At 41.4% G+C, this 27,858-nt stretch overlaps 1 protein-coding gene across 1 annotated transcript in view; it reads right to left on the bottom strand.

Annotated features, from left to right (window-relative positions):
* LOC147894177 (protein ROS1A-like) overlaps window positions 1-15,013 on the bottom strand; it is a 99,065-nt gene extending 84,052 nt beyond the window's left edge. Inside the window, exons 1-5 of the mRNA XM_087384380.1 lie at window positions 13,778-15,013; window positions 11,815-12,805; window positions 10,317-11,597; window positions 9,672-9,762; window positions 7,833-9,348 (exon numbers count right to left, since the gene is read on the bottom strand). Of these exons, the coding sequence (XP_087240506.1) occupies window positions 7,833-9,348; window positions 9,672-9,762; window positions 10,317-11,597; window positions 11,815-12,805; window positions 13,778-13,789 (3,891 nt within the window). The 5' untranslated portion in view covers window positions 13,790-15,013. The remainder of the gene's footprint in view (window positions 1-7,832; window positions 9,349-9,671; window positions 9,763-10,316; window positions 11,598-11,814; window positions 12,806-13,777) is intronic.
* Between the last annotated feature and the right edge of the window lie 12,845 nt (window positions 15,014-27,858).

Raw genomic sequence — 27,858 nt, 5'->3', positions numbered from 1 at the left:
ATATGGGGGCGAGGAAAAAAGGGGGGGGGGGGGGGGCCGGGGGGGAGAAGAGAGAAAGAAAGAAAGAAAGAAAGAAAGTTTATTAAAGTCTTCGGGAGACCATGAAGGTCTATGAGACTAAAGATAACTGATACAATGAGCATAACAGTGGCGGTCTCAAAACGGGCCAGCCAACCGTTTCTACAAAAAAGAGGTTATGAAGAACGGTGTGTCTAGTCCTGATACAAAAAATATATGTCTACCTCTAGATGATACAAAAAAGAAGGGGGGGGCACCAAAAATGGGGCAGAGGGGGGAGATACAATATATATGTGCAGGTGGTGATCGTCAGAGACCAATCATAGAGGGGCCGTCAAATGGGAGGCTGGAAAAAACCCTGCGATAGATGATTGGCCTCTGACGTCACGCGGCCTAGTCGAGCTCGGTCGTCGGGGGCGGCGGGTGGCCCTGTGGATGAGGGCAACAGTAACCCCAGTGGGGCGGGCAGAGAGCAGAGACGAGATGTCATGGACCCGGATGTGTGAGTCTGTTCGCTGGCGCAGCTATCGTGGCTCTGGCTCTCGCTCACATCCGCGTCGTCGGCTAGACTGAGGAGAGGTATCCTGTGATTGGAAGAAATCAGTGATGGGCCGCTAAGTGTCCTCACGCTATGTGTGCTAGGCGTGTCGCTGTGCTCGGAGAGAGGTATCTCGGTGGCGAGTCATCTCATGTAAGAAAGCGGCTAGGCATCGCTGATCCGGGAGATTACCACCTTCAAGAGGCCTCATGGGCCTATGAGACAAAGTACATATCGAAGTGACACATGCTCATACAAGCCGCTATGGGCCAAGGCAAAGGGCTCACTAAGACCCTTTGCTGAGTACTGCACTAGACTCTAAAAAAACAAAAAAGAAAGCAAACTCGAAGTCCAAAACTGGGGACAGATAGCTAGACTCTGACTTAGAGTCAGAGTCAGAAGACATGGCCAAGTGCCATGGTAGCTTTGCTGTGAGCTGCAAAAATGTCTCGTATCTGAGTTTGCCTGAGAGCATGGTTTCCGAGATCTCTGTATCCTCTAGGCCATATTGATAGTGGCACCTTTGATTAGACGGTCTTCACTGAGTAGAGCTATGATGGGCTGAATCTCCATCGTGCGTGCTTTGGTCCATCGTTGTGTCATGTGTGGTTCCTGTGTCTTTGGCTGCATCCCCCCTCATGGTCATCTCGTCTCATTGATCCATGCTTCTCTCATGTCATCTATCTCCTCCTCCTCTACCCCGAATGCCCAGGAGCAGCAGACTCAAATGTGTAAAAAACTATGATGTGTCACTGGGCTAGGTCTACCCCTGTCCCCTGCGGCATATCCATATAGAGCCCAACGTAGACGTGGTCCTATAAGTGAATTAGTTTGGGAGAGAGGTCCAAAGCCATGTCCCTCCTGGAAGGGGCAATGATAGCATCCTCAGATATCATAGTAGACCAGAGCGAGTGAGAGAGAGAGAGAGAGAGAGAGAGAGAGAGAGAGAGATGGAGTTTGCCTAAATAACCTTCTCGGGTCCACCCCTATGCTCTAAGCACTATTGAAAGCCATTCTGAACTCACATGCATAGCTGAAATCCATGGAAGGGAAAGGTAGTTCCACGCTATCCAGCATCAATCTAGAAAGAGATTGGCGTTATCCCAACATTGGGAAGATAACTCCCAAACCCAGTAAGGTTGGCCAGCTGGGTTTGGGAGCATGATCATCTTTTGAAGACATTCACAATCTTATGTGAATACATGGATGTTTTTGTATGGTCCTATAAGGATCTCCTACAGAGACCATTCCGCATTGCTTTGACTAGCTTTTGGATGGCAACCTAGTGATCATAGGATGGTACTACATGAATCCCAATTATGGTAACGCCGTTGAAGCTGATACTAAGAAGATGGAGCAAGCACGGTTGATCTACCCAATGGAATTGTCATTTTCCCAAAAGGGAGACAAGTAAACTTTATTTCTATGTGGATTACAAGAATTTAAATGCAGCACAAGGCAAAATTGGTTTCCTCTTCCCTTCATTGGTAAGGTGCTAGAAATGGTGGCTTTATATGCTCTATACTCTTTCATTAATGGGTATAGTGGGTACAGCCACGTGGAAGTCTGATAAGGAGATCAATCCAAGACCACTTTTGTGACCCAATGGGGAACCTATGCCTACAAGATGGGAAAATTCATTTAAATCTTCCTCGATAATCTCTCGACCTTCAATGGCAAGGGTGAATCAAGTCTCTACATGTCTGTACAAATGAAACGCAAAAATTGAGGTTGGTTTTTGATGAATGTAAAGAGCCCTTTATGGTTGAATCTAGACAAGTTCTTCTTCCTAGCATTAAAAGGAGTTCTCTTTAGTCATATATTGTTTCAACGAATGGGATGGCCACTAATCTTGCTAGTGGAGGTCATCGTATATGAAATCCTTCTCGTGATACGTCGGATTTTATTGACAATTCATTCATTTTTGTTGCCATTGCACTCACAAAGCTACTTTGACAGGAGTGGCCGTTCATATGGGTGGACGTTCAACAACTCCTTTGATGACTTGAAGGAAAGATTAGTAAAGGCATGACCAAATGAAGGCTACAAGATGGATTTGCTTGTTTGTTTTGCAAGCAGACAACTCAATGGTGCCGATTGCAATTGCACCACCACAGTAGTCATGGTATATTGAACAAACCCACTCTTGAAGGCCAAATTGGCCGGTGGACCTTTTGTTTCAAGAATTTGATTTTAAGTTTTGATCCATCCAATATGCTTGCATCAGCCAGCAAATCATTTTTCAAGGATATCTTTGGGGAAGCTGCACGGGTGTGAATGATGAGATGCTAGATGCCAAAACTTTGAAGTGGTACTATTGAACTAGATATATGTTTGTTTGCTGTTCACCATGGTATGAGGACATAGTTCAACTCTTGTCCACAAAATGAATTTCCAGATGCATTGTCACCTATTGAGAAATGCAAAAGGATCATTTAAGTGGCACCCTTCAAGTTCATTGTCAAACGACTATATAAGCATGGCAAGGATCACATCCTCCATCATTGTGTATTTCCACATGAAACCATAGTAATCCTTGAGGAAGCCCATGCTAGGTTGGGTGGAGGACCTATGGCTTCAGAAACAACTATTAGAAAGGTCATGCTTTTGGTGACCCAAGCTATTCCAGGACTGTCATGCACATGTGTGTAATGAGGGTGCCCAAACCCAACTAGGGTTCTTGACTTTGTGGGGCCAATCAGCCCAGCAAACAAGAAAGGGAACAAGTACATACTGACTGGTACCCATTGACTATGGCACTAAATGGACACCATGAGGGTGTGCTTGAATGTTTGTATGATAGGCGATCACATGGTTTGGATCTCTAGGTTTCATAATAAATGATATACCTCCATTTTAGTACACCTTGATACCTCAATGCTCTATGCATAGCTCTTGGGAAGCTTAGGGTCTCTTCACACCATCTTTGGATTAAAACTAGATGATACTCGGGGACACATGCAAAAGATTGGGGATACATACGCAACAATACACGTTCAAATGTCCCTTGAACTATATAGGATTAAATAATGTCATAGTAGCTAGTCCTTACTATGCGTAATGGAGTTTATGGTTTCAACCTTATGAGTGACTATCATGAGATTGAAACTACACTATGTTGTGTTTTAAGAGGATGAGTTTGGGAATGTCCTGGATTCATCTACATATAATGCTAGCACCAACCTAGGTATACATCATCTAGACTAGTGAAGACTGGCTAGGTTGCTATACTTGATGATTTGCCACATTCACATACTTCTTAGACCCGTACCACAACAAATATGGCTGGTCCATGGAGTTCATAGTGACTATGACCTCTCTTCAGCTCAATACCTCATCATGCCCATGACCTTTTTGCAAAGCATCTCGAACAAGGGACGATGCAGTCTTTGAGAGGCCAGATTCCTTTGGCTAATAGTAAAGTCTTTACGTACGTACACTCCACCATGAGGGTGTCCTTGAATGTTTGTCATAATAAATGATATGCCTCCATTTTAGTACACTTGGATACCTCAAGGTCCACTTATCATATGCTCTATGCATAGCTCTTGGGAAGCTTAGGTCTCTTCACACAATCTTTGGATTAAAACTAGATGATACTCGGGACACATGCAAAAGATTGGGAATACATACGTAACAATACACGTTCAAATGTCCCTTGAACTATATAGGATTAAATAATGTCATAGTAGCTAGTCCCTGCTATGCGTGATGGAGTTTATGGTTTTCAACCTTATGAGTGACTATCATGAGATTGAAACTGCACTATGTTGTGTTTTAAGAGGACGAGTTTGGGCGTGTCCTGGATTCATCTACATATAATGCTAGCACCAACCTAGGACTCATTTGACACAATTTATACATAGTCTAGAATAGTGAAGACTGGCTAGGTCGCTATACTTGATGATTTGCCACATGCACATACTTCTTAGATCCGTACCACAACAAAGATGGCTGGTCCATGGAGTTCATAGTGACTAGTCACTTACCATGTCATATACACCTCCATAGATGAGGAGAGCTTACACTCTAGATCTCGATTTCTAAGGTCCTAGGGTGAGGCAAGCGGCTCCTGCACTAGGAGCGATAGTCACAACATTCACGATGCAGTGGTTATGGAAAGTCCCTTCCATCCTAGTGCTCTCATCCAAGTTCTTGTTTGTTGGTCCCAACCAGAGAGAGGATGAGCATATTCATCTCATGCATGGAGTATTTTGCAGAGACATATATTTAGGTGTTTCATATTTTATTGTGATCTATAGGAGAAGACCTAGTTCTCTCATGATTCTCTGCTACGCACGATGTATTTTTGTCTTGGAGACCATTTTGGTTTCTTTTGCGTCAAACCTGGTTCTAGTTTCTACAAGGCTTTTGAGGCAATTCCACAAGCTCAATACCTAAGCATCTATAGGACTTAGGGTACAATTGGGAGATCATTTAGATAGTCATGACACTACGAGGGAGTATCAAGCAAGGTTCAGATGGTGACTGGGTGGACAAAGGAGATCATGAGCACGATTGGGGTCATACAAGGTTGCCCTTTATCACCGACCTTGTTTGGGCTCTACATTGATGACCTTCAGTCATTCATCGCAAGACTAGAGGCAGGGTAGGCTCAACCTTATCTGGATCCTTGGTCTCGGTTCTCCTATATGTATGTGACATGTCCTTACTCTCCTCCATCACTAAGGGTATCTAGCGATGTTTGGGAACACTTCAGACTTTCTATGAGACACATGATCTCAACCTTAGGAAAACCAACGTTATGATCTTCACAACCTTTCAAATGTTCACATACCTCCCTTACAACTTGACACAGCCTTTCAAATGGCCACATACCTCCATAGACTCAAGGGACTTTGGCACGACGACATCAGGATGGAGCACTCTTCCTTGGTTGGTGTTGACCTCGTATATGGCATCAGTGGACGGTGGCAGAGGGAGACCAAAGGATTTGATGCGCTCAGACATACTCTTGTTGCTGCTGTGAGGTAGACTTCAGAATGTGCTCTACACCAGCCAAAGAGCTGCTGGCATGACTTTTAAATCCCCCCCTTCCCCCCCGAGGGCATTTATATAGGCAATGGATGAGCCCTAAGAGGTGACTGGCTCGCCTCTCTTCCTCTGGCTGATCTGACACTGGCTGGTCAGTGTCAGTAGGCAGGCCGACCTGCCAGCCCTTAAGGTCTATGAAGCCCCATTTGCCAGCCTATATGCTGGGCTGCTGTAACCTCTGTCAGCCCTTTTGAAAGTCTTTTTTCAGACATTACCCACCAATGTAGAACCCACGATCAGCGCCAAAGTAGGGCATAACTCCTCCCCTCTCCTCCAACCTTGCAACCATGAATCTCCCTCTCCTCCTCCCCCCTCCTCCTCCCTCCTTCTTCTCTCTCTCCTTTCCCCCCATGCTCTTACATCTTCTTCCTCTCCCACTCCTATGCTCCCTCTAAACCCTTAGTTCCTCAACCCTTAAGAAGAGCCATGTGGCAGCCTCATTTGCTGCCCACATGGCATGCTGTGGATGTGCCTATTGGCAGCTATGATGCCACATCCTATTGGCAGCTATGATGCCGCTGATGTGGCTTGTCATTGCTTTCTTTTTAAGGGTAGCCTGTCTTGCCCAACCCCAAAGTCCTTGAGACAAAAGAAGAGGGTGTTGGAGGTGTGAAGTAGCAATTGTAGCCCCACTCACATTTAGCATTCATGTCTTTGAAAGCACGACTGCATTTGTCCTAAAAAAGGTGCAAGTCCCATCCCCCTCTTTTCTGATGACCTCAGCCCTCTAATCACTATATAATTTCCTTAGCCCAGATCTCCATCTGTTGCTTCATCTCTTCTAGCTTTTTGGCTTCCTCTTCCTTTTGGTCTAACTTGATTGCTATGCAAGTTTAAGCGTGTCAAATGCCTCTGCATACTTGATCACTTTAAACACTAACCTAAAAGATTACAATTGATTCACGACTTTAACACAATCAATTTCAAAAACACAATACTTAATAGAAGTCTCTTTCTTGCAAGAAAAAAAAAAAATTCAAAAACAAATAAATACAAACGTCCCCTAGAATGAGGGGATTCCCCACAGTGAAAAAAATACACGGTGCACAAAATAGATTGTGGTGTGCTCAATTTCGTAAATGAATCCAGCATCAATCAGCTTTTGAAGCTCTTCTTTGACAATAGAGGAGTACTTTGGGTTCATGGGGTATGAACGTTGTTGCCTTGGCTGGGCCCCTTCTTTGAATGGAATTGTGTGGGACACCACCTCAGGAGGTACACCTTTCATATCAGTGTACTACTAGGCAAAACAGTCCTTGTACTCACGTAAGAGGGCTAGAGGGACCACCTTTCCATCTGATTTCCAAAATAGTCCATTACATGAACGTAGCGATCATGGGAAATTAAATGTCAATCATGGGAAATTAATCCCAAGAGAAGAGATCCACAATCATCCCCATGAAGTCAAGGAAATCCAAGCATCACCATATCTGAGGACTTGAAATGAAAAACAATCCCACACATTGAATTGCAAAGTTTCGGAATCCATAGCAAATTTAGATTTGAATCAGGAGTATTTATTGGGAAGGGTAGTCCAAATATTAGCAAGATGATTCCCATTTCAGTTTGACAGGTCCAGAAGATGCAAACAGATTTTGATTTCATGTAGGAGGCCCTAGCTCTTGTCTATGAAGATGGCAATTTGCAGATTTCCAAGGAAAGAGCAGCAGCCTGTTTGTCGAACGATTTTTAGGAAGAAGTGGAGAAACTCAGCTGATGTTGATGAGCTCTTTCCGCTGATATCCTTCCAATCTACATGATCTCTTCCTGCATTAACGTTTTTAATCTGTCCTTTCAAATCTACGCAGTCAATTCTGTTGATTCATCCCTCTTACAACTTTACAATCAAGCACCTCTACAAAAGTTGATAAGCATTAAGAAAACACTTATACTTTTCCAGAAGACATAATAGGGTTGCATTGTTTGATGCAAATCAATAAAAGAATTGTCAAGGATCTGGCATTAATGAAAATAAGATAACCTGGGGAAAAAAACAAATACGACGTGGTCATGACTACACAGATACATAAGCTGTTCATAACCTTTACAGACCTGGTACACATTCACATCAAACGCTTGATATTGGAAAAGAGCCAGTATTTAAAGGCGTACAATTATTAAAAGCAGTTAAGAACATTACAGATAAGTTTTTGAGGATCCTATTTAATGCCTGAAGATGTTTGGATCATCAAATAATTTGGAGGGAAAGGATGAGAATCACCTGAATTCTTCCACTCAGAACATGGTGCATTCCACGTTCCTTAATGGTATTTGCTAGCTCTCCTAGACCAGCACGTCGCACAGCATGCCAGTCCACTGAATCCTGCTCATTATGGATTCCTCCTTGTTCTCTGCCTGAATCCCCTTCCTTGTTGCTGGAAATCCCCATTACCTGCTTTCTCACGTATTCCCAATCTCGATGATGGTTTTTTTTCCGTCCCTTCTGATTTGCCTCCAATTGGGCTCTTTCTATTCCACTCACGCTGCTGACAGAGAAACGTCTTTTCTTACTTGTCTTTGAGACAAGAAGCGGCAGCACTGTATCCTGGAAAGTTTTGACTTGGAGATTCAACTCTTGGCTGCTTTCCTGAACAGTTTTCAGTTGACATGATAAGTCTTGTCCACTCTGAAGAATACTGGAAGGCACTATTGCAGTTCCAGACTCACTTTGTTGATCACTAATTATGTCATTTCCACTAACAGCTTCAGTTCCCGAATTCCTCTTCCGGGAAAAATCCTGTCCATCCTGAACACTGTCAGATGATGCTTGATCACTAAGTACAGAACATGCATGCTGGCCAGATCCAAAAGCTGGAAGCATCTGCTGTCCTTCATTCCTACCAACAACATCAGTCCCAAAATTCTGCATACTGCAAGCATCCTGTCCGTCCTGAATAGTGTTGGATGATGCTTGAGCCCTACAAACATCTATTCCTAGTTCTACACCACAGTCCTCAGCAGAAATAGACTGTTCACCAGATTCAAAGCCTTGAGACATTTGATTCCCTTGATTCCCACCAACAGTGTTAATCTCAAAGTTCAGCTTCCTGCAAACACTCTGCCTTGCATACACTGTAGTTCGGTGGCCAGGACCCTCCCAGGCTTGTTTCCTTATGGCAGTATCACCACCAAGGCCATCTTCACTACCATTACTGGAGTTCCTCTCATCGTCCGAAGCCGGGGAGTTCAGTCCCCTATTCTGATAAGGTTCGTTAGCTGTGCTACAGTTTCTCTCACCATTGAAAGAAAGTGAGTTTGACCGTTTCTCATCATGGCCATGTTCACAGGAACCACTAAAATTACAGTGACCAATTTCAGCATTTGTGCTTTCATCATCCTGATGATGATGTTTGGCATTGAAATCCCCCTTGTCTGGAATTTGCTCTTCTGTTGAGAAGAATGGGGGTTGCTCTTCTGTTGGTGAGACCGATGAGAGTTGCTCTCCTGGTGATCCAGATGGAGGCTGCTCTGCCGGTGAGATAGATAAAATTCGATCTTCTGGTGGGATAGATGAGAGCTGCTCTTCAGGTAAGACAGATGAAAGTTTCTCTTCTTGTGAAGCACATGAAAGCTGCTCTTCTTGAGAAGCAGATGAAATGCTTTCCAACACCAATGGCTGACCTTCAGAATCACGTCGTGGCTCACAAGGGCTTTCATATGTTTCAGCTGCACTTGCACTAGCTGCATCCTTCCTTCGATCAGGAGGGAAGCGTGCTGCAACAGACATAAATGCAGAGCTGCAAAACATGATTAGACAAAAAGTTACTTCACAAACACATCCTCAAACCATGTATTCTCACTGTACAAACTTCTTGTATACCACTTCACACATTAGCGTATGCTAGAATTGTTGTATTGTTGTGCCCATCTACTTCCAAATTGCCTTCCCACATTGGGAAAACGAGTACATTTACAGGCTACCATTCTTCTAAGGACCCTAAAATTATTCTGAAATTCGGAAAAATCCTACTAAATTTAGGATATCCTGTCTGCATGTTTAGTGTGGCGATAGGATAGCTTCAGCAGGTTTCAAATATGCAAGATAAGCATCTTTGCTTACCTTGACAAATGATCTGAGACATTTTGAGTCAGAAAAGCACCCACCACAGAATCCACAATTGACCCTTTCCATGGAGAAAACCGCCGATTACCTGCGCACCCCACATGCTTTAATTCAAATCTTTATTTCTTTTTGTTCAGATGCTCTTATATATAGGAGCTGGTCACATCATTATGAAAAGAAATGAAAACATCACACTAGCTCTCTTAGGTCACAAGCACTAGTGGAATATATAGCTGTGAGTGTTGTATCGTCCCCATAAGCAGGGGAAGAGAGAGAAGTTTTGAAATTTCTAGAAACTCCATTAGAAACCTCTATAGCTGGTGCTCACAATTATGAATAGAAATGAAAACATGGCACTAGCTCTGTTACAGTCACAAGCAGTAGTGGAATATAAAGGCGCTGGCTTTGCATCCTTAGCAATGAGCTGGGAAAGAGCTCCAAACTTGGAAATCTGTAGAAATTCCATTACAGAGCCACTACCCCTGACAGCAAGTCCTAAAGCAGCAAAGAATGTCTAGGTTAATGGCGTTATCATTGTGAGTCGGCTGCATGGACGTCTTATGAGAAGATGCACTACCCACCATGGTCACACAAAGTTCAAATCACTGTCACACCATACCCTTAAAAGGAAAAGTAACAAACCTTGGACAATGTGCATTTTAGCTATAAATGAATCGATGCGCATCTTCATGGCAGCCCTCTCCTTTTCCCATTCCTTTGCTCTTTCAACATCTTCATCTTCTGGTAGCATTGCTCCATTCTCTAGCAGACCCCACACTCTGATAGTTTCAGGATCGATTGGCACTTTTGCCCGTGGCTTTTTGGGCCGTTTTGTTTGTTTGGATAAAATGATGTCTTTTTTACCATAAATGACCATTTGTAAGTTCTGATCAGGTGTACTGTTTGCTTGTGTCAAACTCAGTTCTGTAGAGTTTCTGTGCGTCAGAGCAAGTTGAGCTGAGTCTTTACAGGATGTATTGGCTGGCACCAGAGACAGAGGCAAGTACGGCTCTGGAACTTCAGGAGTCTGCAGGCTCTGTGCATAGGAGGTGTGCACATTTCCTTGCATCGGTTGATATAAGGTGAGCTCCTTACCATGTATTGGTTCATTCCAAGCACCAGTGGACACCCTTTCCCTCTGATGAGATGGGGCAAAGAAATTGTGTAAAACCAGATCTTTGTTTACTCCTTGCTGATTAGGACAATCATCATCATAGTTGAGATGAGTTCCGAACTTCCATTGTGTATTATGGAATCTCATTTGACCCTGTTGTGTGTCCAAATGTCTATGGCAAGGGAAGCTTAGGATTCCATTTTGATGTAAACATGCAGATGTGCTTAACTCATCGTCCTCTCTATTGAAGGAAATCACTCTGTTGGCAAGTGTCAGGTCATTGCTCAGAATTGCGCTCTCGTCATGGAACATGCGACAGTTAGAACTTCCAATATGGAAAGGACGCTTCTCTGCGATACCTTTTTGACATGGCTCAAATTGAAGAGAACGCTCATGCTTATCAGAAGTTGATGAAGTTTGGGAATACTGGTGTCCTTCCTGAAGCTCTTCAACAGTCCCATTTTCACAAACCAATTGTTCGTGATAATCTTGCAGCCCCTTTTCTTGGCATGCATCTTTGTCTTTCTTACTCGGGCGTCCTCTCTTCCTCCTAGGTCCATTCTCTCGCTTTACCTTAGGACGATGCTTCTTTCTCTTTGTTCTCGTTGGTGGAAGCTGGTTAAGATCAAGCTCCTCGTTCTCATCATATTCATCCTCAGGAGTCTCCCTTTTCCTTATGCATGAACGAAGATGAGTCAGCCTCAGCCGTTTATTAGGAACCTCAACTCTCAAAATTTCCGATATCTGACCGCCAGCACCACATGCAGCTGGCAGAGCATCTATTGCATTATTCGGATGCACTTCCAAGTCTGCCAGAAGCAACAGCCCACCAAAAAAATCATTTCATGACTCGAAGGTAAATGACAGTACAAAGAAGTTATGGCTCATCAGAAGACCAAGCAATAATCTTAATAATTTCCACTTAAATAGCACGGAAAGTGTAATTTTATGTAAGTACATTAGTCGTGAGAGACAATCGTATTACTTGGTACCCATGCACGCTTGAAAGGGATCCCCCAAACATACCTCTACTCAAGGTGACACACTGACAATTATCTGCCGCAGGAGAAGAGGAATGACTGAAAGTTGTGCTTTCTGTGGGGTTCGTCAAGGTCAATCCCTGTATTTGATCTTCCAGGGACGCAGTTTCTGTTTCAAGATGGCCGCTCATGGGAGCTGGCAAAGTCCATCTGTGTTCATCTTCGTGGCAGGGATATCCTGTGTCACAGATTTCACAATGACAGGAAGTTGGGCTTGTTATTGCCTTTCTCACAGTCCATCTCTGAACTTGAGCTTCTTGGGAGGCAGGTTCAGTGTCATAAGTAGCAGAATGAGCGAAAGTTGTGCTTTCTATGGTGGTCGTCAAAGGCCATCCCTGCACTTGAGGTCCGTGGCTGTTTTGTACGAATTCCAGTAACTGCAAGAAAGGAACTTCAGCGGTCTTTCCTGTGAAGGCATCGTCCCATATATGTAAACCATTCATCCCCGTGGAAGCGTCCACCCTTTGGTCCTTTGGCTCAAGTACAGTCATCTTGGGCTGCGCTCCCTTTTGAGCAAGAGAAGCTGGTCTCACTCGGCTGCGTCTTTGACTTCGTACTCCCTTATTTGCTCTACGCTCAAGTCCATCACTCCTTATTCTCCCATTGTTAGTTTCTTTCAACTTTGTGGAACACGGACGATGCAGGTGTCTCCGTTTCTTCTTACCCCAATGAGGTAAATTTTCGTAGCTTCTTTCAATTGACTTATCGATTGCGCCATCATTTTCTAATCCCTTTCTCTCAGCCAATTTACCAGGAGACGCCTTTAAAAGCGATTTACATTTGGCTGAGTGTTTCGTGGAGAACTTGTCTGATGGTTTCTTAGGTGGAGATTGAGAGACATCAATGCAGGTTGAAGAATCGGAGTCAGCTACCAAGCGGCCAATTAGTCCGTCCACACCAAATTCACGGGTCTTTTCGAAATGTAAGCTGCAGCCTTTTTCCTTGACACGTTGAGAGCGTCTAGGCCCATTCTGGTTCTACAATTAACAACAGAGACACGAACACCTCAAATTAATCACAAAGAAGACCACCAAAACTAAAATTTGCAGGCCGATCCGAGGAAAACCGAAAGGTTGTTTTCCACGAATGTATCTTGCAGCTCAAAATTACAGATCTCAAAGTCAGGAAGCCAGAGGGGCGGCTCTGGTAAAGGCAATGCAACAATTCTGGGGCGACTCCAAAACAGCGAAGGTTGCAGATCTGCGGCAGAAGCTAGAATTCTACAGCAGACCGAGTGCCCAAGCACCCAGAATTGAGAGGAAGGTGCTCTCACCTTCAGGATCTAGCAAGGGAGAGCATAATTGAGAGATCTAGGAGGGAACTCCTGAGGGGAATGCACAGAGCAAACGAAGCGCATGCGTGCACAAATTGTGATGTGAGGTGACACGGACTGCAGATGATTGGGTAGAAAGGTGAGGGAGGAGGCAGCAAGGCAGGGGAGGGAGGGAGGGAGGGAGGGAGGGAAGGAAAGGAAGGGGAGCAAAACCGTGGTTTTTAGGAGGGGGGGAAGGGGAAAGGAGAGGTTCTAAAGGTGGGTTTGGCAAGCAGTCACAACACTAGGAGAGGCAGGAAGGGGGGGGAGACGTTTTAGCCTTTGGGGGGAGGGGGGGGGAAAGCACACGAGGAAGCCCAAGAAGAGAGAAAGAGAGAGAGGGGGGGGTGGGGAAAGAGAGAAAAAGGAAGTGGGTCATAGGGAGTGGGACAGAAAGAGAGAGAAAGAGGGAGAGGGAGAGAGGCAGAGTATCTAGAACAGAGCACACAGAGAGAGGACGGGAGATAGAGAGAGACAGAGAGGGAGAGAGAGAGAGTATATAGACGAAAGTACATAGAGAGGAAGGGAGATATGTCACCTGGGGAAGAGAGAGAGAGACACACATCGATCTCGTCACATACACACTCTCGTTCTATCCCTTCTAATTTAGAAGAAGAGAGAGGGAGAGGGAGCATACAGAATTGGCCATGGCGATGGAGGGGGAGGTCCTTGATCTGCCGACGCCACAAGAGGATGCAAATAGCGACAATTCTGTCAGCAGAAGTGCCTGCCTGTGGGGTCTCTTGCACCTCGACTGGTGCGACTGCTGTCTGTGTCGTCTCTCTCTCTCTGTCTCTCTCTCTCTCTGAGCTCTTGTAAGTTATAAAAATGGTGCTTGCTCCAATAGCAGCAGCACTCGACTCAATAGTAGTAGCACTCGATTCAGCACTCGATCTTATGCCACCTTATTATCTAGTAGCTTTGCCCAAATTGGTTCAATCGCCCTCCTCCTTGGCGGCTTGGATATCTTGCAGAAGCTTCAGTCTTCTCCTAGCTTGCTTGCAATTATTTCTTGCAATCAATCTGTTGCTAGCTTGCTAGCAAACGCTTTGCCCAATTCTTCTGATCAATTTCGCTCCAGCTTCACTCCGTCTCCTAGCCCAATTCTTCCATTCTGCTGCCAGCTTGTTTAGTAGTAGTAGCTGGGTTTTCTAGCCCAATTCCTCCAATGCTACTAGCCCAATTCTTCCAATCTGCTGCTAGCTTGGCTTGTAAGTTATAATGGGTTGCTTTTCTAGCCCAATTCTTCCAAACCCGTACTAAGTACTGAGTTTGCTAGCACAATTACTCTACTTGCCCAATTGAACATTTCCCAATTCTCTGCTCCTAGCTTGCTCCCTCTTCAATTGTTGCATCCAAAGCTAGCCAAATCGTGTACTTAGGTAGCTATCAGAGAGGTTTTGCTCCATTCGTGCAAAGCAAATCTGCTTTCTGCTTGCTCTATCCTCATAAGCGACATGCTGTACTGATTGTTGCAATCAAGCTGAACGTGCTTTTGCTAAGCAGCGACTAATATATGCTGTCGCTCCTTCCCTTTCATCAACCTCCCCCACCTTCCAAGGCCGATTCTCATTATGGGTCCCCGAGGGGCCGGACCTGACTCTCCTCTTCGACTTTCTCTCTCCCGTTATCCCGTTGCCTCACGGGTCTACCGCCGCCTCCGGTGCCTCTTCTCTCTCTCTCTCTCTGATGAGTCTCTCTATTTTTTCCCCCTCCCCTGTCTCTCTCTCTCTCCCGGTCCCGATGGGTGTGCGTGCGACAGCAACCAGCCTGTCACGAGAAGCTCCTGCCCGTGCACTCTGCCCCCTTTTTCTCTACCGCTTTGCCTTGCACCACAGTTTCCTCGCCTCAGCAGTCCCCCATCGTCCGCCGCGCCTCGCCCCGAGCCCAGTACCCACGCCCTCCCGGCGCCATCAAATCATCAGCGTCAAGCATCAAACTCTTGGGCAGCTCAATAACTCGCGGGGGGGGGGGGGGGTAACGCACGGCCGGGTCACGCACAGGTACACCAGCCCATGTCCCAAATCCAAACCCCAGCAGCAGCAGCCGCCGCCATCAGGGAGCCTCTAATCCACTCCAAGGTCCGCCATCAAGGGGGGAAGCGGCGACCGACAGCGGGAGCAGCATGAGGGAGGGAGGCAGGCGTCTAGAGGCGCGCAAGGCGAGAATACAAAATGAGGGAGTGCAGGGCCCGAGAGAATGCGACATGGGAGGGTGGGGGGGCGGGCGAGGAAAAAGAGTGAAGGGAGCTGGGATCGAGGGGGAGGGGGGGGAGGCAGAGACTCTGATTTCGAGCGTGATGAGCTTGAGCTTGCAGAGAGCGATGGAGGAGGAGGAGGAAGGGAGGAAGCTTGGAGAGTTCTTCGATCTTTATTTTCTTGTGACTTGCCTTATCTTCTTCTTTGTCGTCGTCGTCTTCTCTTCATGGAGGTCTTGTTTTAGAGTGTATACCATAGGCTTACAACAGCAGACTGCATAACATAAATAACTATAACTGCTATATGTCCGCCCCCTCGGAGACTTCCAGCATTTAATGCTAATCCCTTCTTCCTGACATTTTCTGTCACCCCCTCCCCCTCCCCCCCCCTCCCCCTTCGGACACCCCAGCCAATTGGCAGTTCCCCTCCCGACACGTGTCCCCCTCTCCTCATTTCCGGCATGCAATCCCCTTTCTTTAGCCTTCTCCCCTCCTGCCCCGTGTGATCCTCCACGCTGGCACGTGGGCCCCACCCATCAATAATCGCGATTACGGGTCCTAAACGCCTCTTGTCGATCCCTGTTACGCTGGCGCGTGGGTCCCACTTGTAACTAATCTGCGATTAATCGTCCTAAAACTCCTTTTTAACAGCTACTTTGTCCCCCGCCCCCTTCCTATAATTAGCGTGCACTTTTTTCAGCCTTTTTCCCTTGTAGTGAGTGGCCACTTGGCACTCAACTATACACTTTTCCAAGTGCGCCTTTGCCTCTGCCCAACCCCCGATCCTCTTCCACCACTGCCAATTTTTAAGCCCTCAGGATTCTTGCCTCAGGTGCCTCCAAGCTCCACCCTCCATGTGGCCCCTTGTCACTTTGCTCTCCCACTCGTTTGAGTGTAGCTCTTCCCATTATGTGTGCCTCTCTTAGGATCCTTTGCCTTTCCTTTCAGGTGATACTCTGGCAGGATCCCTCATTTATGTACCTAGGATTCTGAAATTCCATGGCCCCCTGATCCTCTATAAGCTCTCTCTCTACTCTAGAAAAAGGACCTCTCTGGTGAACTTTGTTCTCATTTACTAAGTATATAAGGGGGTGCCATTCCGCATGAGCCGCCAAAACATAGTTTGAAGGTTTAGGCCATGGAGGGCTCATTGGGAGCTCTTGACTTGTCGCATGAGTGTTGCACTGCATATGTAAGCATTACACTCCCCCCCCCACCCCACCCCCTAAGAACAAGCAAGTAATGAACACTAGTGGGCCCACTCAATCTCAACCCATGAATACAAAAAAAGGCAACATGCTAGCTTGTCGACCAAAAGTGCGGATAATGCACCACAACAATTGGATCATGCATACTTACATGATTGTCGTGTCACTTTTAGTAACGAGAAAGGATCCTCATTGCAATTGGGCGTGGAAGCTCACACATGCCACCATTCATCATCCACCATTCATCTCCCTTTAGGAGTTGAACATGTCATAGTGGAAGCGGCCTATCCTTAAAAGCACGCCAACCCACGGAGTTGACATTGAATTAAGTCTATTGACTTGTCTAGATGGACCCACTCACCCTAAGACTTGCAAATATAAAAATCCATGCCTTTGTATGTTATTGCTAGTTTGACCCCCCCCTTGGTCACATAGGCACGCCTAAATTTAGAAAATTCTAGCTTATGGTGCATTGACTCTCTCCATGGCTCGAATATATACCCTCAGCTTGAGAATGTCACCGTCATGCCACATGTTGCCCCCTTGTCATGCACCCCAAAAGTTGGTGTGCTCTTAGGTGCACCTGTATACCTTGTGCATGTGTTCCACGAGCTAAATTTCCTTTAAGCTCAAAGGGATGAACGGAACCTAGTCTATACTACTAGCACATGTAAGATGGCATATTTGCATGATCGCGCTCTTAATTAATGAGCAACTAATCATTACTTGTGAATATTCCACGTAGGAGGCATTTGTGGGATGTGATAAATGATCGTATAGATCTCGTAAAACATGTACTCACGTAGGCATTGTATTTGGCTTAAATAAGTATTTTGAAAACTTAAAAAGATAATTAAATACGACAGAGAAGGTTTCAAATAAAATATTTCACCATAGTTTCCAATGTATATTCGTGTGCTCAAGACACTAAAGTGTCAAGAATTATAGTGAAAGCATTTAGTTCATGTATGTGGTAATGTTGCGAATATGACATCCTACTTTATCAAGACTCCAAGCTTCACCATTTTGCAAAATATTTTAGAGGGCCGCATCATGCTTATCAATAAAATATCATACATAAACATTTTCTTACTCTTTGTTTCCTTCAAAGTTGGCATATGTAAGGATCGTCATGCTCTAAACAACTTGTACATGGAAGCATGTTATTGACATTCCAAGGAGTGTATGCCACTTGAAGTATAGAAGCAACATTTATTCCAAGACGTATATTAAGGGGGAAATATTGGAGCCTAGTATACCTTGGTGTTATATTGGATTTTACAAAGACTATTATTTAAAGCACAATGTAATCTTTTATTAATAATATTGCTTTTTATTTTCCTTCTACTTTAAAGATAATGAGAATGACATTATGGTTTCAAAGTTGGGATTGCAAGATCAAGTTGCATAGTTGCCAATCAAGGAGTAGGGAATTGTCTAAATTCACAAGCGTAAAGTCACAATATGTCCATTCCTCAAGTTGTCTTTCATCACTTACAACTTCGTGACATTAAGTGTAAGTCCCATGTCACCTAGTTAACTTGAAGCTCCATGTGATGCATACAAGTTCAAAAATTTGATCGTGGTCGTCTCCTTGTTTGTAGAAGATACCTGAATGTGTCCCAACCCCACGGCCACTCTCTACCCACCTTATTATATAAGTGGTTCGAATGGTGAGTTAACCTAAGTTTATCTATCGTGTCTATAAGGCTTTGACTCTATCTATTGTGATGTTAGGTCTGTAAGGCTTTGACTCTCCTTCCAAGGCCTAGTGGAATTGGAGGGATGAAGAAGCACACTTAGTCTTTCATTCAATTTTACAAGCGAGCTGGTAACCTAGATCTCCATAACCTATCAATTTACGAGGCTATTACCTCTCATACATATGATAACATTGATTTATGGATTAACTATGCATAAAATTTCAAAATTTTGTGTCCATGACCTGCAAACAAATACTTTTTGAAAAATGATTAGTGGTATTTGTGATTTGCCTTTCAACTATGATTTAACATGTCTATCATCACGTAATTTTGATATGAAGCATATATGGGAATCTTCTCGTGAATGTTGTGAATAATGTTAACATAATGCGATGCTATCTTTACAAGATTTTGATTTTATGTGGACTCTACATATCACCTCCTCATTGAAATTCAATTAATTAGCCCTCTATATCACCTCTCCTATTTCAAAATTGACCTAAGGCCAAATTTAATTAATTTGTCCTTCTCAGCCCTCAGCCTTCATCTTGCCTCCCTCCTTTATCGCGGTCGCACAGAGAAAGAGAGAGAGAGAGAGGGGGGGGCAGAGGGAGAGGGAAAGAGGGAGAGAGGGAGGGGGGGAGAGAGAGAGAGAGAGAGAGAGAGAGAGATTGAGGTAGCATACACGTGCAGGGCAGGAGAGAGTGAGCGAGGTAGTAAGGGGGTGACTAATTTATAGAGTGAGAGAGAGTGGTGACTGCCAAAAGGTTCTAGAGGTAGCCAAAAGCCAGAAGGTTCCAAAGGCCACTTGACTTAGTTAATCGCACCCTTTTTTGACTTACTTAATTGCACCCTTTTCTACACAATCTTGCCTCACTGAGACCAATTCGTTGAATTTAGAACATCGTGGACACCTATTGGTATGTTAGAACATCATGGTCACCTATTGGTATAAACTTATTTGTAAATGGTGAAATAAATTATAAAAGCCATGTTTTTTTGTTGTCTCAAACATTAGCTCAAAAAGTAGATCATCAAAATCAATTGGCATGCTTGTAGTCCTCCAATATAGAAAGACCATATTTATAACTTCTTGCATTGAAAGGTACTGCAAGCCTCTAGTAATGTATGAAAATGGTGTAACAATGACTTTCAAGTGAATGTATGCATCTTTGTCCTCATGTTTGTCCTTATTTGTGGATCTATAACATGCGAGATACAACCTTAGTGAAACATGATATCATCACCAATAACATAACCTTCTCCTTTCAAACTTTGTATGATGAGGTTTTGACCTACATATACATGGCCTGGCATGTATTTTATATGAGTTTTGGTTGGTTCTAACATTGCATAGTGTAAAGGAGTAAACAATTTCATCTACTTAAATAAACTTTTAAGACAACAACCGTTTATTAGATAAGCCACCTTTATAGATCTACCTCCTAGTTTGAATTTAGTATTAAATTGTGCAATTGCTTAGGGGGAGCAAGATCACTAAATGCAATAGGAAAAGCTCAAATACTTTTTATGCCATTTCTCATGAAAGAAACCTAGCAACATAATCTAAGGTTTACAATAGGACAAGACACAAAGACCAATGGCCAAAAACACATCACAAATCGCATGTTAGTGGTATCTAATTTGTATTTGCCGATAAGACTAGACTTCAATGAAAGTGGTGTATTTCTTATGTATAAGAAGACCCATACTATTTTTATGGCTAAACACTTGTATTTGAAAGTTTATAATATGGTACAAGGTCCACATCCTTGCAACCATGTAAGAAATATGATCACTTTACAATATGATACACATTCCATGGTATAAATAAGGACAAATGCTAAAAAACAAAACACACAATGCCGTGTATAGATTTCCATGTAAGAAGATTTTATGGATTCTCTTTTATGTCTGAAAGTATGCTCTCTATGGTTATTCATTGTTCAATGAGACTAAATCATCAAAAACTATTAAATCATGTCCCCGTCTTGCAAAACAATGCCATAATTCTTGGGAAATTTTGTTTTGCATCTTTTTGTAATTTCTAGATCGGTATTGTAAACAAAAACGTAAGTGGAATTGAGATATTTCTAGATTGCCAAAGAAATGTGCATATGATTCCAGAGGTTTAAGGATAAAATGTCAATAACACATTTGAACACCTTAGCTTCATTTAGCTTTAAGTGGTTATATTTTGGAAGTCCATGATGGAGCATTGTTGGTACGTGGGTAGGATAGCATGGAACATTCTCTCTACGCTTCCCTTTTTAAACATCAACATTTTTTTTCTTGAGCACCCAAACCTAAACACCAGTGAAGGAAAAATATATCCCATTAATGGCCCATAGCATAGCACGCGCGCGCGCACACACACACACAAAGATATTTTATAAGATTCTACAACAAGATAAGCAATAATAAGGGAATGCCTTCAAGGTCTCTTGAAGTGGTTCATGGTAATCATTGTCTGTACATATTCTATAGTTACTCACAAGATAGAATCATCATATGGTTTTGTTAGAGATCATTTTTAAAAAGCATAGGCAGATCATATCATCCACGCCTACTAACAATATGCAAAGCAACCAAACAAGAAAAGGAAACATGTAGCTTACATTAACATTTTATGGACCATGTAAATCTATCAAGACAATCAATTAGCTTGCTTATAAAAGTAAAATTGTTTCATCATTCAATGATACACATTTTGTGTTATGCTTTTGAACCCATTTAAATGTGCTTCAAATGCATCCAATATTTGGATCCGTAATCATAATAAAGTTAGGAGCTTATGCTTGTGCAATATACTAAAAATGTATTACAAACCATTAAGAAATTGCTATCTGGCAATGAAATGTATATACATGGATGGTTATTGAAGCTCACTATCATTCAAAAGATGATGTCAATGGATCTTTTAGTTGTATTCCAACCTTTCTTGCACTTATCATCTCATCTTATTAAACACAAAATTGACTGTAGTTACAATGGGGTTACAACATAAGAAACAAGGATATCATTTGTTTCCATGATGTCAATCTTTTCTCTAAAAGCATAATTTATTCAATATTTTCTTGAGCTTTCAAATTTATGTGCCTAATGTTAGAGAAGAATTCCTCAATATCCCATTGAGTAAATTTGATGTTTGTTAATAATACAATAGACTACCAAATGAAAGTTGGAATCTCTTAGCCCTAATACTAGCTTGGAGCACATTGGAGGAAAGAGGGAGGAAAGAGAACATGCTTAAATTGCCCGTACCCATCCAAAAATTGGTGGGGCCCAAAAGTAATGGATAGTAGTTGGTAGAAAGGGGGTAGAAGCAAGAGAAATGAAATTTTGATATATAGGATTTGGATGGGTATCAGAGATAGTAAGTGATTTAGGGATATTTTATACATAAAATTCATTTAAAATTTTCATTATATATAGAAGGAATAGTCCTCCTTATTGTTCATGATTCATATATAGGAGGGTTATTCCTCCTCATTGATCATCATATATATAAGGATTAGTCATCATCATCTAATAAAGTCCATGTAAATATATGACGCATTAGTTGCTCTTAGGAAAATAACTAAGCAAAGCACTGTCCAATATTATAATTCAACATTATGAAGTCCAAGAGGATTTAATGGGAGCCAAAAATTCTTGCTATAGTACAAACAATTGATAAAAGAGGCCGCATAATTTATTGTCTTAATCATTTAAACTACAGTGAACCATGGATAGATGATTGCCAATTTTCCATAAATTAATATCATGAGGGATGTTTTGTAGTGTAAGAGAGTGAAGAAGAAATAATACAAAGCCTACCATGTTTCACTACAAAAAACATGAGGAAAAGAATAAATATTTTGAAAATTCCCTAGAAAAATAAGAGGGACGGGGGGAGGGAATATCCCCATGGGCTACTATAGTCAATCTACCTAGATGGCATTATCAGATGGGACCATACATATATGTATCACACCATTATGAAAATATGTTGGAACACAAGAGCAAATATATAAGATGTTTTGGTTTCTATCTTGTTATCATATCACATGGTAAACCAGTTATCCTAGTCTTCAAAAATCATAAGTATATTACAAGATCAATTGCATACCCATTGCATGTGGCATGGCACTTATGAGAAATTATTCCATATTTTATATACTAGAGGTTACAATAGAAATTTCTCAAGCACAAGAAGTGAAATTCTACTTAAAAAGATATACATATTTTAGGATCTATGTTACAAAAATTGAACTTAGACATGCTCACAAATTCATGATCTACCAAAACCGTAGAAACCAAGAAGAAGGAAACAAGTGGGGCCAGAGAGAAGAGAGAGAGAGCGACACTGCATGGGGTCTAATTTGCCCCCCCTAAATGGTGGCTCTTGCTTCCCATCTAGAGTATTTATAGTTGTAAAATTTCGAAAAGCAAAGAGCCAATAATAGTATATCCAAAAGCATCCCTTGTCCGCAATTAGAGGGATTGCTCAACATAGCTCCATGAGCTTAAAATATCACAAGGCTTAATAAGCCCACATCCATTATTAATAAAATAAGTTGGCCCATGGCTTGTGGCCCACGGCTTCATATTCATTACTTTAAAATATGGCCCATGTCCTTTGCCAACCATTCTATACTTCAATCAATCCAAATCACCTTCACCATCTCTGTTCCTTATTATCCAACTCATCATTTGTACTCAAGCCGCCAATTGTGTTAGTTGTTACAATCAATTAATGAATCGTCACACTAACTATTTTGAACATAACTATACGCTTGATAGACAAATATAAAATTACAAACCTTGCGACCAATTGCAATAACACCAGTAACACTAGCGACATTAGTATTAAAATGGAATCACCCACAATACTAACCATCTAGCCTGGAAAAACATAGGTAGTTAGGCGTCCCCAAGTAAATCCCAAAAAGCATCCACTAGGACCCGCACCGTGTTTGGTCCGCTCCTATGGAATACTTTGCCATAGTCACACTTGAAAAGTGCATTTGACTTTTAGAGTCAACGAGTGGAGATATGAAGAGTACTCTCTTGGAATCTGGATATTCATCAAGTATCATCATGCCACATGGTCAAAAAAATTCTCCAAGAAATCTTAAGCTCTCATTAACAAAGAGAGAATGAATTTAGCCAATTCAAAACTTATAAAATATTAAATTTATTCTTATCCTGTACCAAGAGAAAGTACCATACCACATCCATTCATTGCTTATGTTATTTTGGTACAGGTCCAAGCATTATATTTGTCATATTCCCCAATATCTGTACCATGCCATACTACTATGATAAATTTAGGAAATAATAACAAATACAATGTATAATTATTGTTTTTAATAATATGAGTAGCAATAAGTGACATATACTATTCTGTGATCAATAGAAGGGTATATGTACGTCATTGTCTAATCACACGTCAAGGTATTTTATTTAACTTGGTAGCTAGTAATGATCCAAAATGTATTTTCTTTAGCTGCTAGAAAATACATAGAAGATATTAGCTGACATACAAACTATTTTTCATTTTCTATAAAAGCAATTTCGTAAAGAAATTACCAGAGTTAAAATCTTGCCAGTGAACAATCATGTCTTCCCTCTCCGCTTGCCAAGAGTATGTGCAGTGTGAGACATGTCAGAGGATGGAGTCCTAGACACCCTGGGTAGATCCTCCTGGGCTTAGCAAAAATGTCATTTTCTTTTTCTTCTCTTTAATTTTCTCCAATTCATTTCACTTTAGTAGAATATAATTGTATTTCTTATTTCATACATACCACATGATATATGCCTTCTCATCCTTATCAATGCACATAATCATGCTTATTTATAAATCATAAAAAACTCTTAGCTCACCTAGATTATCTTAGATTCTATATAGGCTATCATATTTTATTCTCCTTTTCATGATATTTAATATGATCTATCACTCTTCTTCTGATTCAATTATTCCCTTCCGTCACCATATCATTCTTTTCTTGTCTCTATACGAGTACTTCTATGAGACCAAGAAAAATGAAAATATGGGAATAGATACGTATCTCCTTTGTCCTTCCAAATCTAAAGTTGCTTACTTGGTTGAGCCCCAATCATATTTCTTTTGCTTCTCATCCAACCATCGGTTTGATAACGTTGTGGTTCAAAAGAGATTCCTTGTAGAGCCTCTCTTTCACATGACGTCATCATATGCAACTTAAAAAAAACAATTAAGTAAAACGAACACAATGTGTGTATGCTTGATTGTGTCTACTAAGTTGACAAGCAAAATTGCTGATTGTTGTCGAAGTAATAGCATGCATATAGTGCATCTATTTGTCCTTATTTCATCAAGCAGCTCTCAATTTTTTATTTAGTCTGATTGCTTTCTTCCAAATTAAATAGTCATGGTCTTTCACATAGGAGAGCGTCAGCCATGTTGCGTTTTTCATACGACTTCCATTCTTAAAATCACATGATGCTATTATTACTTCAAATATCATCCATTCTATAAGAATATGAATCTCTTCTATCCTCATGCCCTAAGATTAAGTAATCTATGAGCGTGGCTGTTCTTCTTCCTAAGCCAAAGGCTGCTTCTACCAATTCATTGACGGTCAGTAGTGAAAAGAAACAACCATAAATTTCTTACCTCAAGTCAAAATATAGTGATCCAACCACTCAAAAGAACTGGCACATACCCTTTGAACAAGCTAGCGTGGCAATTGTAGCATAGATTTTCAAAGCATCTTTGATAACTTTGCATACGAACTTGATCAAGTAGTCGAAACAATCAAGAAGAACATTTTGAGAACAACTGTGTCATCAGATAGGAGAAAATCATGTTGCTTGCCTCCCACGGTTAGGTTAGAGTGTACCAAGCTCTAATACCCCTGTTATGAAAATTTATATTAGACATGCTCACAAATTCATGATTTACCAAAACAATAGAAACCAAGAACAAGGAAACAAGTGGGGGAGAGAAGAGAAAGAGAGAGCGACACTGAATGGAGTTCAATCTGGCCCCCTTAGATTGTGGCTCTTGCTTCCTATCTAGAGTATTTATCATGGTAATTCCAAAAAGCAAAGAGCCAATAATAGTACATCCAAAAGCATCCCTTACTTGCTCAACTTAGCTACACACCCTCATCCAAAATTAATAAAATAAGTTAGCCCATAGCTTAATATTCATTACTTTACAATATGGCCCATGGCCTTTCGCAACCATTTGATACTTCAACCAATCCAAATCACCTTCACCATCTCTGTTTCTCATTATCCAACTCATCATCTGTACTTAAGCCACCAATTGTGTTAGTTGTTACAATAAATTGATGAATCATCACACCAACTAATCCCAACACAATTAAACACTTGATACATAGACATCAAAATACAAACCTTGTGACCAATTGTAATAACACCAATACCACTAGCGACATTAGTATTAACATGGAATCACTGACAATACTAACCATCTAGCCCGGCAAAACATAGGTAGTTAGGCATCCCCAACTAAACCCCAAAAAGCATCCACTAGGAGCCCCGCCGCGTCCGGCAGTGCAATTCTGTAACAATCTATTGGCTTAAATAATTTGTATATTCACACTTTTTTCCAAGAGAATGGTATAGGACTACATTATCTATATTATGACCCTTGTTCTAATGGTAGCGTCTAGTAAGCTACAATGAATGTTCATTTTATATGCACTTTTGATGTGTAGTGTTGATTATGAGGGCTAAGCAAAGGCTAATGTGACATAATTTAATAACTTGAGCAATGATGTAGTACAAGGATAATATTGTGGTAGAATAGTGTAGTGCCAAGTAAATAATGTGCACTACTTTATATTTTTGTCTAGATTTATTTGCTAAAAGTTGAGTGAGATTTTCTATTACAAATGTAGCTAGTCTATCAATTGAATAACTCTTGCCATTAGTGCAAGGACTCACATGAACTTGCCAAGGCTAGCATGTCAAATGATTCTTAATGGTATTTTATTTCTAGATGTCTTTAAATAATGAACATTGATGGTATTACATGATATGGTTCTCTTTCAATAGTACATGACACAAAAGTATCCTTTCATGGGTTTAAGGGGGAAATCATTTCTATCACAAATTGTTTTTTAGAAAACTTCCTTTTGCAGTCTATGTTAAATTGATATTATCCTAGCATGACAAGAAAATTATTGGCATGGAGAAAAAATGCCATACATGATTGGCATACCATGTTAAATAGCAAGGATTGACAAGAGGGATCCTTTGGAGAAAATTTTTCTATTGAAAAAAAAAAAATATTGATTTCCTAACCATCATCAACCTACATATAAAGACATTATTAGAAAATCATTGGCAGGGTGATGAAAAATCATATATTATAGCTACACCATTCATTTTGTCCCTAATTCTGATTGTCAGCCAAGATCAAATTTGGAACAAAATTGGGCATCATGGAGGTGCCCATCGTGCTTGGGAAAATCCCCGGTTTTCTTTGAGATGTAAAGATAATGATCCAAAAAAGAAGGATGCAAACTATCAACCCTAAATCCTATTTTAATATGTCAATAAGATTCTATGAGTTTTCTAATCAAAAGGATAGGACATTCTCATGTGTTGTTATTAAATTAGCATTAGTCTTATTCTTTTAACTACTACCTTAACACACATACCTAGCAAATGCTATGGTGGTATAATCACTTCTTCACTCTTCTTCTTAGCTATGTTATTAAGTTGCTTGCCTAATTCAATTAGAGGTAGCTAGGCATTTTTCCATAATTAATAATTTATGTATACCCATGCATAGAGTGTAGTTCTCACTATAGAGCGTGAGTGGAAGTCACTTTTTTTCTCTACGTGAGCACATGCTTGCATTGGTATGAATCTTCTCATGAATTAATCAAGTCAAGGCCATTCAATACTATTAGATATTACAAATTGTGAAAATTGTCATTTGTAACCTTTCTCCCAAGCATATGGTACCTTTTATCATAGAAAAAAATCCCAAACTTTCCAAGGAGTCAAGATTTTAACCAAAGAATATTAACTCCATGATTTGTACATGTGAATATTAATTCCATGAGATCTGGATGCAAATTAAAATGGGCATCACAACCACCCTAAAACAAAGACAATAAGTACATTTAAGATGGATGCAAGAAAGAAAAGGTAATGATAACAAAAGAAATTGTCACTACAAGAAGGAAACAATAATGGCAAGGTTGGGAATCGATAAACCATTAGAAACTACAGAGTCGAAACTCGATGAAGCAAATTCAACAATATAAGAGTCCCACCTTATTCATATAAACTTATAGATCAACAAAATATAAGGTTTGATACAAAGCTTCATGGTAAGAGAAAAAACATGCTGGACCCTCAACTTCAAACCCTTTCTTTATCTAGTAGTAAGATGTATAAAAGTCTAAGAAGTCCTTTTTTATTATGCTACGTTTGGTATTACAGTTGTATTTCCACTATTCTTATTGATGCTTATATCAACTCTTAAAAAATTCAACAATAGATTTTGATGGCATTACTACTGTTTTTTTTGTCTTAGTCCTTGTTTCTAAGCTATGCCTAAGCACAACTTGAGGGATGTATTGGAGGAGAGAGGGAAGAG

This window comes from Dipteris shenzhenensis, chromosome 14 (genome assembly GCF_047967505.1).
Source record: "Dipteris shenzhenensis isolate YYH24624 ecotype China chromosome 14, Dip_SZ_1.0, whole genome shotgun sequence".
Classification (NCBI taxonomy): Eukaryota; Viridiplantae; Streptophyta; class Polypodiopsida; order Gleicheniales; family Dipteridaceae; genus Dipteris; species Dipteris shenzhenensis.
The sequence above is the reverse complement of the archived record's forward strand: the minus strand, read 5'-3'. Positions and strand labels throughout refer to the sequence as shown.